This window comes from Mus caroli, unplaced genomic scaffold, assembly GCF_978045245.1.
Source record: "Mus caroli unplaced genomic scaffold, Mus_caroli_1 scaffold_2, whole genome shotgun sequence".
Lineage (NCBI taxonomy): Eukaryota > Metazoa > Chordata > Mammalia > Rodentia > Muridae > Mus > Mus caroli.
Window position 1 is genome coordinate 158,515,468 of NW_028227257.1, and position 18,799 is coordinate 158,534,266.

The 18,799-nt window shown below is 39.0% G+C and overlaps 1 protein-coding gene across 1 annotated transcript in view; it reads right to left on the reverse strand.

Moving 5' to 3' along the window:
• Myo3a (myosin IIIA) overlaps nucleotides 1-18,799 on the reverse strand; it is a 232,111-nt gene that overhangs the window by 55,748 nt on the left and 157,564 nt on the right. Inside the window, exon 24 of the mRNA XM_021155802.2 lies at nucleotides 12,363-12,568. Within this exon, the coding sequence (XP_021011461.2) occupies nucleotides 12,363-12,568 (206 nt within the window). The remainder of the gene's footprint in view (nucleotides 1-12,362; nucleotides 12,569-18,799) is intronic.

Genomic DNA, 18,799 nt, shown 5'->3' on the forward strand with positions numbered 1-18,799 from the left:
ATTCTAATAGTGAATAAAAACAACTTTCAACCTAAAGTTATCAAAAAAGATAAGGAGGGATACTTCATACTCATCAACATTAAAATTTACCAAGATGAACTCCCAATTCTGAACATCTATGCTCCAAATGCAAGGGCAGCCATATTCATTAAAGAAATATTGTAAAGCTCAAAGCACACATTATATCTCACACAGTAATAGTGGGAGACTTCAACACACCACCCTCATCAATGGACAGATCAGGGGAACACACACACACACACAAATAGAGACACAGTGAAACTAACAGAAATTATGAAACAAATGGATTTCACTGGTATCTATAGAACATTTCATCCTAAAACAAAAGGATATACCTTCTTCTTAGCACCTCATGGTACCTTCTCCAAAACTGACCATATAAACAGTCACAATACAGACCTCAGCAGATACAAAAATATTGAAATAATCCCATGCATCCTAACAGATCACCACGGACTAAGGCTGATTTTCAATAACAAAATAAATAATAGAAAGGCCACATACATGTGGAAGCTGAACAATACTCAATGATAACTTGGTCAAGGAAGAAATGAAGAAGGAATTTAAAGACTTTTTAGAGTTTAATGAAAATAAAGTCACAACATACCCAAACTTTTTTTTTCTTTTTAAATATTTTTTATTAGGTATTTTCCTCATTTACATTTCCAATGCTATCACAAAAGTCCCCCATACCCTAACCCCCCCACTCCCCTACCCACCCACTCCCACTTTTTGGCCCTGGTGTTACATACCCAAACTTATGGGACACAATGAAAGCATTCCTAAGAGGTAAACTCATAACTCTGAGTGCCTCCAAAAACAAACTCGAGATAGCATACAGTAGCAGTTTGACAACAGACCTAAAAGCTCTAGAAAATAAGGAAGCAAATTCACCCAAGAAGAGTAGAAGGCAGGAAATAATCAAACTCAGGGCTGAAATCAAACTAGTAGTAACAAAAAGAACTATACAAAGAATCAATCAAACCAGGAGTTGGTTCTTTGAGAAAATCAAAAAGATATATAAACCCTTAGCCAGACTAACTAGAGGGCACAAGAACAGTCTCCTAATTAACAAAATCAGAAATGCAAAGGGAGACATAACAAGAGAATCTGAGGAAATCCAAAAAAAAAAATCATTAGATGCTACTATAAAAGCCTATACTCAACAAAACTGGGAAACTTGGATGAAATGGACAATTTTCTAGAAAGATACAGGTACCAAAATTAAATCAGGATAAGATTAATGATCTTAACAGTCCCATATCCCCTGAAAAAATAGAAACAGTCATTAATAGTCTGCCAACTAAAAAAAAGCCCAGGACCACATGGGTTTATTGCAGAGTTCTATCATACCTTCAAGGAGGACCTAATTCCAATACTCCTGAAACTATTCCACAAAATAGAAACTGAAGGTACTCTACACAATTGTTTCTTTGAAACCACAATTACTCTGATGCCTAAACCACACAAAGACCTAACAAAGAAAGAGAACTTCAGACCAATTTCCCTTTTGAATATCGATGCAAAAATACTCGATAAAATTCTTGGCAACTGAATGCAAGAACATATCAAAATGATTATCCATCATGATCAAGTAGACTTCATCCCAGGGATGCAGGGATGGTTCAATATATGGGAATCAATCAATGTAACCCAGTATATAAACAAACTCAAAGACAAAAACCACATGATCACCTCATTAAATGCTGAGAAAGCATTTGACAAAGGTCCAACACCCCTTCATGATAAAAGTCTTGAAAAGATCAGGAATTCAAGGCCCATACCTAAACATGATAAAAGCAATCTACAGCAAACCAGTAGCCAACATCAAACTAAATGGAGAGAAACTTGAAGCAATCCCAATAAAATCAGGGAGTAGACAAGTCTGCCCACTCTCTCCCTACCTACTCAATATAATTCTTGAAGTCCTAGCCACAGCATTTAGACAACAAAAGGAGATCAAAGAAATACACATTGGGCTCTTCCGGTCAGAAAAGCACCGGGGCAGCTAGGGCGCAGGGTCGGCTGACACTCGCCAGCTACCCACAACACCCGCCACAGGATCTTAAGACTTCTGGTGAGTGGAACACAGCTTCTGCTCCAATCCAATTGCACGCGGGACCTGAGACTGCATTAGTTAGGGAAGCAGAAACCGGCCTGAGTAGGGCCACAGGCCTCTTCCGGCTGGACCAGCACTGGGGTACCGCCAGCTACCCACGACCCCCGCCACAGGATTTTGAGACTGCTGGTGAGTGGAACACAGCTTCTGCTCCAATCTTTAAACAGTGACAACGATAACAACTAACCCCAGAGATTACCAGATGGCGAAAGGTAAACGTAATAATCTTATTAACAGCCAAGACCACTCACCATCATCAGAACCCAGCACCCCCACTTCGCCCAGTCCAGGGCACCCCAACACACCAGAAAAGCTAGACACGGATCTAAAAGCATATCTCCTGATGATGGTAGAGGACTTCAAGAAGGACTTTAATAACACACTTAAAGAAATACAAAGGAACACTGGTAAACAGGTAGAAGACATTAAAGAGGAAGCACAAAAATCCCTTAAAGAATTGCAGGAGAACACTGCTAAAGAGTTACAAATCCTTAAAGAAAAACAGGATAACATAATCAAACAGGTAGAAGTCCTTAATGAAAAACAGGAAAACACATCCAAACAGATGATGGAAATGAACAAAACCATACTAGACCTAAAAAGGGAAGTAGACACAATAAAGAAAACCCAAAATGAGGCAACACTGGAGATAGAAACCCTAGGAAAGAAATCTGGAACCATAGATACCAGCATCAGCAACAGAATACAAGAGATGGAAGAGAGAATCTCAGGTGCAGAAGATTCCATAGAGAACATCGGCACAACAATCAAGGAAAATGTAAAATGCAAAAAGATCCTAACTCAAAACATCCAAGAAATACAGGACACAATGAGAAGACCAAACCTACGGATAATAGGAGTGGATGAGAATGAAGATTTTCAACTCAAAGGACCAGCAAACATCTTCAACAAAATTATAGAAGAAAACTTCCCAAATCTAAAGAAAGAGATGCCCATGAACATACAAGAAGCCTACAGAACTCCAAATAGACTGGACCAGAAAAGAAATACCTCCCAACACATAATAATCAGAACAACAAATGCTCTAAATAAAGATAGAATACTAAAAGCAGTAAGAGAAAAAGGCCAAGTAACATATAAAGGCAAGCCTATCAGAATTACACCAGATTTTTCACCAGAGACTATAAAAGCCAGAAGATCCTGGACGGATGTTATACAGACACTAAAAGAACACAAATTCCAGCCCAGGCTACTATACCCAGCCAAACTCAATTAACATAGATGGAGAAACCAAAGTATTCCACGACAAAACCAAATTCACACATTATCTCTCCACGAATCCAGCCCTTCAAAGGATAATAACAGAAAAAAACCAATACAAGGACAGGAACCACGCCCTAGAAACAACAAGAAGGTAATCCCTCAACAAACCTAAAAGAAGACAGCCACAAGAACAAAATACCAACTTTAACAACAAAAATAACAGGAAACAACAATTACTTTTCCTTAATATCTCTTAATATCAATGGACTCAACTCCCCGATAAAAAGACATAGACTAACAAACTGGCTACACAAACAAGACCCAACATTTTGCTGCTTACAGGAAACTCATCTCAGAGAAAAGGATAGACACTACCTCAGAATGAAAGGCTGGAAAACAATTTTCCAAGCAAATGGCATGAAGAAACAAGCTGGAGTAGCCATTCTAATATCTGATAAGATTGACTTCCAACCCAAAGTCATTAAAAAAGACAGGGAGGGACACTTCATACTCATCAAAGGTAAAATCCTCCAAGAGGAACTATCAATCCTGAATATCTATGCTCCAAATACAAAGGCAGCCACATTCATTAAAGAAACTTTAGTAAATCTCAAAGCACACATTGCACCTCATACAATAATAGTGGGAGACTTCAACACACCACTTTCACCAATGGACAGATTATGGAAACAGAAACTAAACAGGGACACAGAGAAACTAAGAGAAATTATGAATCAAATGGATCTGGCAGATATCTACAGAACATTCTATCCTAAAACAAAAGGATATACCTTCTTCTCAGCACCTCATGGCACCTTCTCCAAAATTGACCACATAATTGGTCACAAAACAGGCCTCAACAGATACAAAAATATTGAAATTGTCCCATGCATCCTATCAGATCACCATGGACTAAAGCTGATCTTCAATAACAAAATAAATAATAGAAAGCCAACCTTCACGTGGAAACTGAACAACACTCTTCTCAATGATACCTTGGTCAAGGAAGGAATAAAGAAAGAAATTAAGGACTTTTTAGAGTTCAATGAAAATGAAGCCACAACATACCCAAACTTATGGGACGCAATGAAATCATTTCTAAGAGGAAAACTCATAGCTCTGAGTGCCTCCAAAAGGAAACTAGAGAGAGCACACATTAGCAGCTTGACAACATACCTAAAAGCACTAGAACAAAAGGAAGCAAATTCACCCAAGAGGAGTAGACAGCAGGAAATAATCAAACTCAGGGGCGAAATCAACCAAGTGGAAACAAGAAAAACTATTCAAAGAATCAACCAATCAAGGAGCTGGTTCTTTGAGAAAATCAACAAGATAGATAAACCCTTAGCCAGACTCACTAGAGGGCACAGGGAAAGCATCCTAATTAACAAAATCAGAAATGAAAAAGGAGACATAACAACAGATCCTGAAGACATCCAAAACACCATCAGATCCTTCTACCAAAGGCTATACTCAACAAAACTGGAGAACCTGGATGAAATGGAGAAGTTCCTAGACAGATACCAGGTACCAAAGTTGAATCAAGATCAGGTTAATGATCTAAACAGCCCTATATCCCCCAAAGTAATAAAAGCAGTCATTAATAGTCTCCCAACTAAAAAAAGCCCAGGACCAGATGGGTTTAGTGCAGAGTTCTATCAGACCTTCAAAGAAGATCTAATCCCAGTTCTTCACAAACTATTCCACAAAATAGAAACAGAAGGTACTCTACCCAACTCATTCTATGAAGCCACTATTACTCTGATACCTAAACCATGAAAAGACCCAACAAAGATAGAAAACTTCAGACCAATATCCCTTATGAATATTGATGCAAAAATCCTCAATAAAGTTCTTGGTATCCGAATCCAAGAACACATCAAAACAATCATCCATCCTGATCAAGTAGGTTTCATCCCAGGGATGCAGGGATGGTTCAATATACGGAAATCCACCAACGTAATCCAGTATATAAACAAACTCAAAGACAAAAACCACATGGTCATCTCGTTAGATGCGGAAAAAGCATTTGACAAGATCCAACACCCATTCATGATAAAAGTCTTGGAAAGATCAGGAATTCAAGGCCCATACCTAAACATGATAAAAGCAATCTACAGCAAACCAGTAGCCAACATCAAAGTAAATGGTGAGAAGCTTGAAGCAATCCCTCTAAAATCAGGGACTAGACAAGGCTGTCCACTTTCTCCATACCTATTCAACATTGTACTTGAAGTCCTAGCCAGAGCAATTCGACAACAAAAGGAGATCAAAGGGATACAAATTGGAAAAGATGAAGTCAAAATATCACTTTTTGCAGATGATATGATAGTATATATAAGTGACCCTAAAAAATCCACCAGAGAACTCCTAAACCTGATAAACAGCTTCGGTGAAGTAGCTGGATATAAAATTAACTCAAACAAATCAATGGCCTTTCTCTACACAAAGAATAAACAGGCTGAGAAAGAAATTAGGGAAACAACACCCTTCTCAATAGTCACAAATAATATAAAATATCTAGGCGTGACTCTAACTAAGGAAGTGAAAGATCTGTATGATAAGAACTTCAAGTTTCTGAAGAAAGAAATAAAAGAAGATCTCAGAAGATGGAAAGATCTCCCATGCTCATGGATTGGCAGGATCAACATTGTAAAAATGGCTATCTTGCCAAAAGCAATCTACAGATTCAATGCAATCCCCATCAAAATTCCAAATCAATTCTTCAACAAATTAGAAAGTGCAATCTGCAAATTCATCTGGAATAACAAAAAATCTAGGATAGCAAAAACTCTTCTCAAGGATAAAAGAACCTCTGGTGGAATCACCATGCCGGACCTAAAGCTCTACTACAGAGCAATTGTGATAAAAACTGCATGGTACTGGTATAGTGACAGACAAATAGACCAATGGAATAGAATTGAAGACCCAGAAATGAACCCACACACCTACGTTCACTTGATCTTCGACAAGGGAGCTAAAAACATCCAGTGGAAGAAAGACAGCATTTTCAACAAATGGTGCTGGCACAACTGGTTGTTAACATGTAGAAGAATGCGAATCAATCCATTCCTATCTCCTTGTACTAAGGTCAAGTCTAAGTGGATCAAGGAACTTCACATAAAACCAGAGACACTGAAACTTATAGAGGAGAAAGTGGGGAAAAGCCTTGAAGATATGGGCACAGGGGAAAAATTCCTGAATAGAACAGTAATGGCTTGTGCTGTAAGATCGAGAATTGACAAGTGGGACCTCATGAAACTACAAAGCTTCTGCAAGGCTAAAGACACCATCAATAAGACAAAAAAACCACCAACAGATTGGGAAAGGATCTTCACCTATCCTAAATCAGATAAGGGACTAATATCCAATATATATAAAGAACTCAAGAAGGTGGACTCCAGAAAGTCAAATAACCCCATTAAAAAATGGGACTCAGAACTGAACAAAGAATTCTCACCTGAGGAATACCGAATGGCAGAGAAACACCTGAAAAAATGTTCAACATCCTTAATCATCAGGGAAATGCAACTCAAAACAACCCTGAGATTCCACCTCACACCAGTCAGAATGGCTAAGATCAAAAATTCAGGTGACAGCAGATGCTGGCGAGGATGTGGAGAAAGAGGAACACTCCTCCATTGTTGGTGGGATTGCAAGCTTGTACAACCACTCTGGAAATCAGTCTGGCGGTTCCTCAGAAAATTGGACATAGTACTACCGGAGGATCCAGCAATACCTCTCCTGGGCATATATCCAGAAGATGTCCCAACCGGTAAAAAGGACACATGCTCCACTATGTTCATAGCAGCCCTATTTATAATAGCCAGAAGCTGGAAAGAACCCAGATGTCCCTCAACAGAGGAATGGATATAGAAATTATGGTACATTTACACAATGGAGTACTACTCAGCTATTAAAATGAATGAATTTATGAAATTCCTAGCCAAATGGATGGACCTGGAGGGCATCATCTTGAGTGAAGTAACACAATCACAAAAGAACTCACACAATATGTATTCACTGATAAGTGGATATTAGCCCAAAACTTAGGATACCCAAGATATAAGATACAATTTGATAAACGCATGAAACTCAAGAAGAATGAAGACCAAAGTGTGGACACTGTGCACCTTCTTAGAATTGGGAACAAAACACCCAGGGAAGGAGTTACAGAGACAAAGTTCGTAGCTGTGATGAAAGGATGGACCATTTAGAGACTGCCTTATCCAGGGATCCATCCCATAATCAGCTTCTAAACGCTGACACCATTGCATACACTAGCAAGATTTTGCTGAAAGGACCCAAATATAGCTGTCTCTTGTGAGACGATGCTGGGGCCTAGCAAACACAGGAGTGGATGTTCACAGTCAGCTATTGGATGTATCACAGGGCTCCCAATGGAGAAGCTAGAGAAAGTACCCAAGGAGCTAAAGGGATCTGCAACCCTATTGTTGGAACAACATGATGTACTAACCAGAACCCCGGAGCTCTTGTCTCTAGCTGCATATGTATCGAAAGATGGCCTAGTCGGCCATCAATGGAAAGAGAGGCCCATTGGACTTGCAAACTTTATATGCCCCAATATAGGGGAATGCCAGGGCCAAAAGAATGGGAATGGGTGGGTAGGAAGTGGGGGGTGCTATGGGGGACTTGGACTGGAGCAGAAGCTGTGTTCCACTCACCAGCAGTCTCAAAATCCTGTGGCGGGGGTCGTGGGTAGCTGGCGGGTGTCAGGCGACCCTGCGCTCTAGCTACCCCTGTGCTGATCCGGCCGGATCTCCTGTATTTCTTTAAGTTAGTTATTAAATTCCTTCTTGGTGTCCTCTACCATCATTATGAGATATGCTTTTAAATCTGGGTCTAGCTTTTTGGGTGTGTTGGGGTGCCCAGGACCGGCTGAGGTGGGAGTGCTGGGTTCTGATGATGGTGAGGTGGTCTTGGTTTCTGTTAGTAAGATTCTTATGTTAGCCTTTCACCATCTGGTATTCTCTGAAATTTATTGTCATTGTTGTCTCTGGTTAGAGCTTGTTCCTCTCACGATTCTGTTAGCCTCTATCAGCAGACCTGGGAGACTACTTCTCTCCTGAGTTTCAGTGGTGAGAGCACTCTCTGTAGGCAAGCTCTCTTCTTTCAGGGAAGGTGCACAGATATCTGGTGTTCAGGCCTGCCTCCTGGCAGAAGATGAAGGCCCAAAACAGGGCCTGTCCCAGAAGCTGTTAGCTTCTGTAGTCAACACTCTCACCTGAGCAGACTAGTCTCAGAGGGATCCTCTCTTCCACTCTTGATGGTGTCAGAGTGCTTACTCCAGGGAGATCCTTGTAGCATATTAATATTAATATTTAAGAAAGGTTTACTCTTCTCATGGAACACAAAATATGTAACAACATATCAAATTTTTTTTGTATTTTCTGTGATTTTTTTTTTTAGAATTAATTTTTTTATTAGGTATTTTCCTCATTTACATTTTCCCCAATACACTCCCCCCCCCGCCACTCCCCTACCCACCCACTCCCACTTTTTGGCCCTGGCGTTCCCCTGTACTGGGGCATATAAAGTTTGCAAGTCCAATGTGCCTCTCTTTCCAGTGATGGCCGACTAGGCCATCTTTTGATACAAATGCAGCTAGAGTCAAGAGCTCTGGGGTACTGGTTAGTTCATAATGTTGTTCCACCTATAGGGTTGCGGATCCCTTTAGCTCCTTGGGTACTTTTTCTAGTTCCTCCATTGGGGGCCCTGTGATCCATCCAATAGCTGACTGTGAGAATCCACTTCTGTGTTTGCTAGGCTCCGGCATTGTCTCACAAGAGACAGCTATATCTGGGTCCTTTCAGCAACATCTTGCTAGTGTATGCAATGGTGTCAGCATTTGGAAGCTGATTATGGGATGGATTCCTGGATATGGCAGTCTTTAGATGGTCCATCCTTTCGTCACAGCTCCAAACTTTATCTCTGTAACTCTTTCCATGGGTGTTTTGTTCCCAATTCTAAGAAGGGGCACAGTGTCCACACTTTGGTCTTCGTTCTTTTTGAGTTTCATGCGTTTAACAAATTGTATCATATCTTTGGTATCCTAAGTTTTTGGGCTAATATCCACTTATCAGTGAGTACATATTGTGTGAGTTCCTTTGTGATTGTGTTACCTCACTCAGGATGATGCCCTCCAGGTCCATCCATTTGCCTAGGAATTTCATAAATTCATTCCTTTTAATAGCTGAGTAGTACTCCATTGTGTAAATGTACCACATTTTCTGTATCCATTCCTCTGTTGAGGGGCATCTGGGTTCTTTCCAGCTTCTCATATCAAATTTTAATCTTAACCTCAAAACTCCTTTACATCTAATATTTTTAGGTCATGTATGTTCATGGACAGAACTGAGTATTTATCTACTGGTTAAGTAAAATTTCAATATTTTGAAATTTCTTATTTAGATACAAATTTGATGCTGAGCTATGGAAAGTAAAGTCAATTCAATTCTATTTCTGAACTTTGAAATTGAAATCTATACAGGTGATCTTAAACTTCTATGACAACCCTTTAGTATAAAATCCAGAATATAAATGAATATTTTTCAATTTTTTATTAGATACTTTCTTCATTTACATTTCAAATGCTATCCTGAAAGTCCCCTATACCATCACTCTGCCCTGCTCCCATTCCCACCCATTCCCACTTCTTGGCCCTAGCGTTCCCCTGTACTTGGGCATATAAAATTTGCAAGACCAAGGAGCCTCTCTTCCCAATGATGGCCGACTAGGTCATCTTCTGCTACATATGCAGCTAGTGACACAGCTCTGGTTAGTCCATACTGTTGCTCTACCCATAGGACTGCAGACCCCCTCAGCTCCTTGGGTACTTTCTCTAGCTCCTCAATTGGGGGCCCTATGTTCCATCAAATAGATAACTGTGAGCATGCACTTCTGTATTTGCCAGGCACTGGCATAGCCTCACAAGAGACAGCTATATCATGGTCCTTTCAGCAAAATTTTGCTGGCATATGCAATAGTGTCTGCGTTTGGTGGCTGATTATGGGATGGATCCCCAGGTGGGGCAGTCTCTGGATTGTCCATCCTTTTGTCTCAGCTCCACACATTGTCTCTGTAACTGCTTCCATGGTGATTTTGTTCCCTATCATGAAAAAGTGGTAGTGTGTTCTTGATTTCAGGACATTCTAAAACTACTTTTATTTTCCTTTTTGTAGTTTTAAGGAAAAAAGGCTAAGACGAATGGCTGAAAAAAGAAGAGAATCATGATAAAAAATTCTCATTACACTTAATCTTAGATACTGTTATAGGTTGGGTAAGAAGTGTACCCCCAAAGGCACCGGTGTTAACAGGTATTCTGTGCCTGGTGTAGTGGTGCTCCTGAGGGGTAACTGGATCACAAGGATACTAACTTGTCCGTGTGATAGCTGATGGGCTGTTGTTGTTAGGAGTTGGGATCTTACTGGAGGAAGTATCCACTTGAAGGCATAGTGGCACATCCCTGCACCTGAAGGGTATATTATTCTTGTCCCTTTCTTTGATCTTCTTCCTCTCAGTATCCCTCTACTTCCTGGTTGTAAGAATGATAGCAGGTTTCTTCCACCACACCTTCCTAGCATGAAGTTTCTACCTTGCCACAAGTCTTAAAGCAACATAGCTAGCTGACCACAGAGCAAAACCACTGAGCCTGTCAGCCCAGGCAAATGTCTTCTTTATCAATTTGCTTCTTTCCAGTATTTGTCACAGTGATAGACTATCAACAGTTACATAGGCCATGTAAAAGAAAGCATGGTACAACTTTCTTCTTCATCTTTTCCTTTTTGTTCTTCTCCTCCTCTGTCTCCTCCCCTCTTCCTACTTTTTCTACATCTTCTTCTCATTCTCCTCCTCCTCCTCCTTATTATTATTGGTGGAGACATGTAATCAGGATTTGCTGAGCTACTAAAAACAAAGCTTTGTTTTGTTCTTAATATTCCTTTGCATACTTTAAAAAGGAAGATTGGAAAGTTTTAATATATATATATATATATATATACACATATATATATATACACATATATATATATATATATATATATAATAGTTTCTTTGAACATTAAAATGTCCTCAAAATTACAGTATGTTTAAAACTTGAGATTTCTTTAAATATAATGAACAGAAATGACAGGATTGACAAGTATTACAAACATGAGCATTTAAAATATTAAATATTTAAATCACTGAGTCTTAGCATTGACACTAATGTAGTTCTACAAAATACATTTACTATATAAAAATTTAATTTTACAATGATTTTATGTGTTAAGAAGTCTTTGTACTTAATGGATTCTTTCTTAAATTAGAAAAGATTAAATTGACATATACATTTAATTGATTTTCTATATCTGGGAAGTCTCCATAGACATGACATTATTCAATTTGATCATTATAACCATTCTATCAGATGGTCATAGCAGACTTAGGAGATGAAGAAACTGAAATACCATTGAGGCGAGGGGTTCTTAACCCCATACTGCTGGCATTTGGGTGTGGAGATCTTTGTTATGGGAGCTGCCCTCTGAGATGTAGATGACATGATTAGCTACATACATACCCTCTATGTGGGAGTACCCATGTCTAAGGCATGACATTCCAAAATGTCTCCCAATATTGGTAGGTATCTTTTGAGGGGCACCATATCTTCTACTTCAGAACTATTGGTGTGGTCCCATGGCTACACAGCAAGTGGTAGAATTGGGCTGAGAACTCAGATCTCTCAGCTCTTCAGTACAGAGCCTTAGACCCTTAACCCTCCAGCATCGTTCACATGCATCTTCTCTCACTACAGAGGCTTCCCAGAGCACAGCAGACTCTTTCAGGCTCAACTAATAATAGCTACATTGTCTTTTTACTGCACAAATAAAATGCTTCCTCCCTAAGGTGCCTAGACTACTGGCTGTTTTATGTTCTACAATCCTCATGAAGATTTTTAAAAACATAAACAGCAAAATGGAAACTTAAATAATCCACATACCTCTTTATAAAGTTAGCAAAGAGTATCCGATGTGAATAACCAAGTCTTCGAATTCTTGCTGTTTCCAAAATCCCTGTACAACGCAGCTGGAGCAGAACTTTCTCCTTGTCATACTTTCTTGCCTGTCGCTCATTATTTGGTTTGATGCAACGGACAAAATGAGGTTGGCCCACTACCATTTTAGATAATAAATCCATCAAGGAGTACTATAATATACAACAAGAATCCATTTTATGGTATGATATTTAAAATGTTTGAGCTTGTAGGTCTTCATTTTTATTACAAGGTTACAGTTTTAAAATTGAAGGTTACAAGTGGCTAGTCACAGAAAGTGAGAAAAGATCTGATATAATGAAGAACAACTCTCTAAATATTACAGATTCAATGATAAATATGTACAGGCAATATGTACAGGTTGCCTATAAAAAGTTTGCTGACAAACGCTTAAGGTTTACCACTAATTAAGTGATAAATTTATTTACTTTTTTTTTTTTTTTTTTTTTTTTTTTTTTTTGGTTTTTCGAGACAGGGTTTCTCTGTATAGCCCTGGCTGTCCTGGAACTCACTTTGTAGACCAGGCTGGCCTTGAACTCAGAAATCCGCCTGCCTCAGCCTCCCGAGTGCTGGGATTAAAGGCGTGCGCCACCACGCCCGGCCTATTTACTTATTTTTACATACTTTCTAAGTAATTATATCCTATCAAGCAAACAAAGCAAATTACAATATTGAGACACACAAATTGGTTAATTTACTTCATATACTAATTACCTTGTCCTATTCTGTCTTTGTAGAAAGTATAAGAAGCAAACACTTTAACTTCTGTTGGAATCATCTAGTTTAAAATTAGGGCAGGGAAGTTAGTTTCATATATAGGACACATATAAAAATAATCAAAGTGATATCCATTTAACAATTAAACAGTGCTATAGTTTATTATCAAATTGATTTGTGGAGAATATTTTATTAATATAGATATTAAAACTGTATTCTGTACCAATGTTTCACTAAAATAGTAACCAATTATTAGTCAGTCAAGAATAACCTAACAGGAACCTCTGGGTGGCCTGGACAGGAGCTTCCCGTTTCCCTTCTGCACCCAGAGCTGATCCTTGCCACAGAGCTACATAGACAGATACAGCCGGGAGAAAGCTGGTCTCCCAGGAGTGTCTACACACCTGTGAGCACAGGTAAGACTAACACTTCTCTTCAAATTTCTCACCCAAGAGGGACCCTCACAGAGCCATCAGGATGCAGGAACCAAGGATCAGGTGGGGACAGGATCCTTTTGATCTCTGTCTGCACCCCAGAGCTGATCCTATACCATAGCTCTCCATACCTAGATTCCTTCCAGAGAGAACTAGTCTTCCAGGAGTACTGACACACAGGCTTAGAGGACATACAAGCCACAGTCAGAGACAGCAAGACTAGCTAACATCAGAGAAAACCAGATGGCAAAAGGCAAGTGCAAGAGCATAAGCAACAGAAACCAAGGCTAATTGGCATCATCAGATCCCAGTTTTCCCACCACAGTGAACCCAACACAACAGAAAAGCAAGACTCTGATTTAAAATCACACCTCATGATGATAATGATAGAGGAATTTAAGAAGGATATAAACAACTCCCTTAAAGAAATATAAGACAATACAGGTAAATAGGTAGAAGGCCTTAAAGAGGAAACATAAAAATTCCTTAAAGAATTACAGGAAAATATAACCAAACAGGTAAAGGAACTGAATGAAACCATCCAGGATATAAAAATGGAAATAGAAACAATAAAGAAAACACAAAGGGAGTCAACACTGAAGATAGAAAACCTAGGAAAGAGATCAGGAGTTAGAGATGCAGGCATCAACAACAGAATACAATAGATAGAAGAGAGAATCCCAGGTGCAGAAGATACCATAGAAAACATTTACACAACAAACAAAGAAAAAGAAAAATGCAAAAAGCTCCTAACCCAAAACATCCAGGAAATCCAGGATACAATGAGAAGACCAAACCTAAGGATAATAGGTCTAGAAGAAAGTGAAGATTCTCAACTTGTAGGGCCAGTAAATATCTTCAATAAAATTATAAAAGAAAACTTCCCTAATCTAAAGAAAGAGATGTCCATGAACATATAAGAAGACTACAGAACTCCAAATAGACTGGACCAGAAAAGAAATTCCATTACACAATAATAAAAACATCAAATGAACTAAAAAAGAAAGAATATTAAAAGCAGTAAGGGAAAAAGTTCAAGTAACATATAAAGGCAGACCTATCAGAATTACATCTGGCTTCTCCCCAGAGACTATGAAAGTCAGAGAATGCTGGGAAGATCTGATACAGACCCTAAGAGAACACAAATGCCAGCCCAGGCTACTATGCCCAACAAAACTGTCAATTACCATAGACAGAAAACCAAGATATTCCATGGCAAAACCAAATTCACACAAGATATCTCTACAAATTCAGCCCTACAGAGGATAACAGATGGAAAACATGAACACAAGGAGGGAAACTACACTCTAGAAAAAGCAAGAAAGTAATCTTTTAATAAACCCAAAAGAAGTGGACCATACAAACAAAAAAACAAAAATAACATCAAAAATCCACGCCAGCACTGAGGTACCTTGGGCACAGAGTCTGCGGACACCCGCAAGGTCCCCACAGGACCTTCCATGGGATCTTAAGGCCTCTGGTGAGTGGAACAGAGCTTCTGCTCCAATCCAATCACTCGGGACCTGAGACTGCATTAGTTAGGGAAGCAGAAAACCCAGCATGATCAGGGTCACAAGTTCCTTCCGGTCCACGCCAGCACTGGGGTACCTTGGGCACGGAGTCTGCTGACACCCACAAGGTCCCCACAGGACTCATGGGATCTTAAGACCTCTGGTGAGTGGATCACAACTTCAGCTAGGAGGCAGATTCGAACACCAGATATCTGGGCACCTTTCCTGCAAGAAGAGAGCTTGCCTGCAGAGAGTACTCTGAAAACTGAAACTCAGCAGAGAGCTAGTCTCCCAGGTCTGCTGATAGAGGCTAACATAATCACCTGAGGAACAAGCTCTAACCAGAGACAACTATAACAACTAACTCTAGAGATTACCAGATGGCGAAAGGCAAACTTAAGAATCTTACTAACAGAAACCAAGACCACTCACCATCATCAGAACACAGCACTCCCACCCCACCCAGTCCTGGGCACCCCAAAACACCTGGAAGATAGTCCCTGATTTAAAAGCATATCTCATGATGATGGTAGAGGACACCAAGAAGGACTTTAATAACTCACTTAAAGAAATACAGGAGAAAACTGCTAAACTGGTAGAACACTTTAAAGAGGAAGCACAAAATCTCTTAAAGAATTGCAGGAAAACACGACCAAACAGGTGATGGAATTGAATAAAACCATCCAAGACCTAAAAAGGGAAGTAGACACAAAAAAGAAAACCAAAGTGAGGCAACACTGGAGATAGAAAACCAAGGAAAGAAATCTGGAACCATAGATGCAAGTATCAACAACAGAATACAAGAGATGGAAGAGAGAATCTCAGGTGCAGAAGATTCCAAAGAGAACATCGGCACAACAATCAAAGAAAATACAAAATGCAAAAAGATCCTAACTCAAAACATTCAGGAAATACAGGACACAATGAGAAGACCAAACCTACAAATAATAGGAGTAGATGAGAATGACGATTTTCAACTTAAAGGGCCAGCATATATCTTCAACAAAATTATAGAAGAAAACTTCCCAAACCTAAAGAAAGAGATGCCCATGAACATACAAGAAGCCTATAGAACTCCAAATAGACTGGACCAAAAAAGAAATTCTTCCCGAAGCATAATAATCAGAAAAACAAATGCACTAAATAAAGATAGAATATTAAAAGCAGTAAGGGAGAAAGGTCAAGTAACATATAAAGGCAGGCCTATCAGAATTACACCAGACTTTTCACCAGAAACTATGAAAGTCAGCAGATCCTGGACAGATGTTATACAGACACTAAGAGAACACAAATGCCATACCAGGCTTCTATACCCAGCCAAACTCTCAATTACCATAGATGGAGAAACCAAAGTATTCCATGACAAAACCAAATTCACATGTTACCTTTCCACGAATCCAGCCCTTCAAAGGATAATAACAGAAAAAAGCAAACAAACAAACAAACAAACAAAAAAAAACAATACAAGGACGGAAACCACACCCTAGAAAAAGCAAGAAAGTAATCCCTCAACAAACCAAAAAGAAGACAGCCACAAGAACAGAATGACAACTCTAACAACAAAAATAATAGGAAGCAACAGTTACTTTTCCTTAATATATCTTAATATCAATGGACTCAATTCCCCAATAAAAAGACATAGACTAATAGACTGGCTACATAAACAGGACCCAACATTCTGCTGCTTACAGGAAACCAATCTCAGGGGAAAAGACAGACACTATGTCAGAATGAAAGGCTGGAAAACAATTTTCCAAGCAAATGGTATGAAGAAACAAGCTGGAGTAGCCATTCTAATATCGAATAAAATTGCCTTCCAACCCAAAGTTATAAAAAAAGACAAGGAGGGACACTTCATACTCATCAAAGGTAAAATCCGCCAAGAGGAACTCTCAATTCTGAATATCTATGCTCCAAATGCAAGGGCAGCCACATTCATTAAAGAAACTTTAGTAAAGCTGAAAGCACACACTGCACCTCACACAATAATAGCGGGAGACTTCAACACACCACTTTCATCAATGGACATATCATGGAAACAGAAACTAAACAGGGACACAGCGAAACTAACAGAAGTAATGAAACAAATGGACTTAACAGATATCTACAGAACATTTTATCCTAAAACAAAAGGATATACCTTCTTCTCAGCATATCATGGTATCTTCTCCAAAATTTACAATATAATTATTGGTCACAAAACAGGACTCAACAGATACAAAAATATTGAAATTGTCCCATGCATCCTATCAGACCACCATGGAATAAGGCTGATCTTCAATAACAACATAAATAATGGAAAGCCAACATTCAAGTGGAAACTGAACAAAACTGTTCTCAATGATACCTTGGTGAAGGAAGGAATAAAGAAAGAAATTAAAGACTTTTTAGAGTTTATGAAAATGAAGCCACAACATACCCAAACTTATGGGACACAATGAAAGCATTTCTAAGAGGGAAAGTCATAGCCCTGAGTGCCTCCAAAAAGAAACTAGAGAGAGCACACTCTAGCAACTTGACAATACACCTAAAATCTCTAGAACAAAAGGAAGCAAATTCACCCAAGAGGAGTAGACAGCAGGAAATAATCAAACTCAGGGGTGAAATCAACCAAGTAGAAACAAGAAGAACTATTCAATGAATCAACCAAATGAGGAGCTTGTTCTTTGAAAAAATCAACAAGATAGATAAACCCTTAGCCAGACTCACTATAGGGCACAGGGAAAGCATACTAATTAACAAAATCAGAAATGAAAAGGGAGTCATAAACAGCTGATCCTGAAGAAATCCAAAATACCATCAGATCCTTCTACAAAAGGCTATACTCAACAAAACTGGAAAACCTGGATGAAATTGACAAATTTCTATACATATAACAGGTACCAAAATTAAATAAGGATCAAGTTAATGATCTAAACAGTCCCATATCCCCTAAACAAATAGAAGCAGTCATTAATAGTCTCCCAACCAAAAAAAAGCCCAGGACCAGGTGGGTTTAGTGCAGCGTTCTATCAGACCTTCAAAGAAGATCTAACTACAGTTCTGCACAAACTATTCCACAAATTGAAGTAGAAGGTACTCTACCCAACTCATTCTATGAAGCCACAATTACTCTGATACCTAAACTACAGAAAGATCCAACAAAGATAGAGAACTTCAGTCCAAATTCCCTTATGAATATCGGTGCAAAAATACTCAATAAAATTTTTGCTAACCGAATCCAAGAACACATTAAAACTATCATCCATCCTGACCAAGTAGGTTTTATTCTAGCGACGCAGGGATTGTTCAATATACCATCAACGTAATCCATTATATAAACAAACTCAAAGACAAAAACCACATGATCATCTCCTTAGATGCTGAGAAAGCATTTGACAAAATCCAACATTCATTCATGATAAAAGTCTTGGAAAGATCAGGAATTCAAGGCCCATACCTAAACATGATAAAAGCAATCTACAGCAAACCAGTAGCCAACATCACAGTAAATGATGATTACCTGGAAGCAATCCCACTAATATCAGGGACTAGACAATGCTGCCCACTTTCTCCCTACCTATTCAAGATAGTACTTGAAGTCCTAGCCAGAGCAATTAGAAAACAAAAGGAGATCAAGGGGATACAAATTGGAAAGGAAGAAGTCAAAATATCACTTTTTGCAGATGATATGATAGTATACATAAGTGACCCTAAAAATTCCACCAGAGAACTCCTAAAC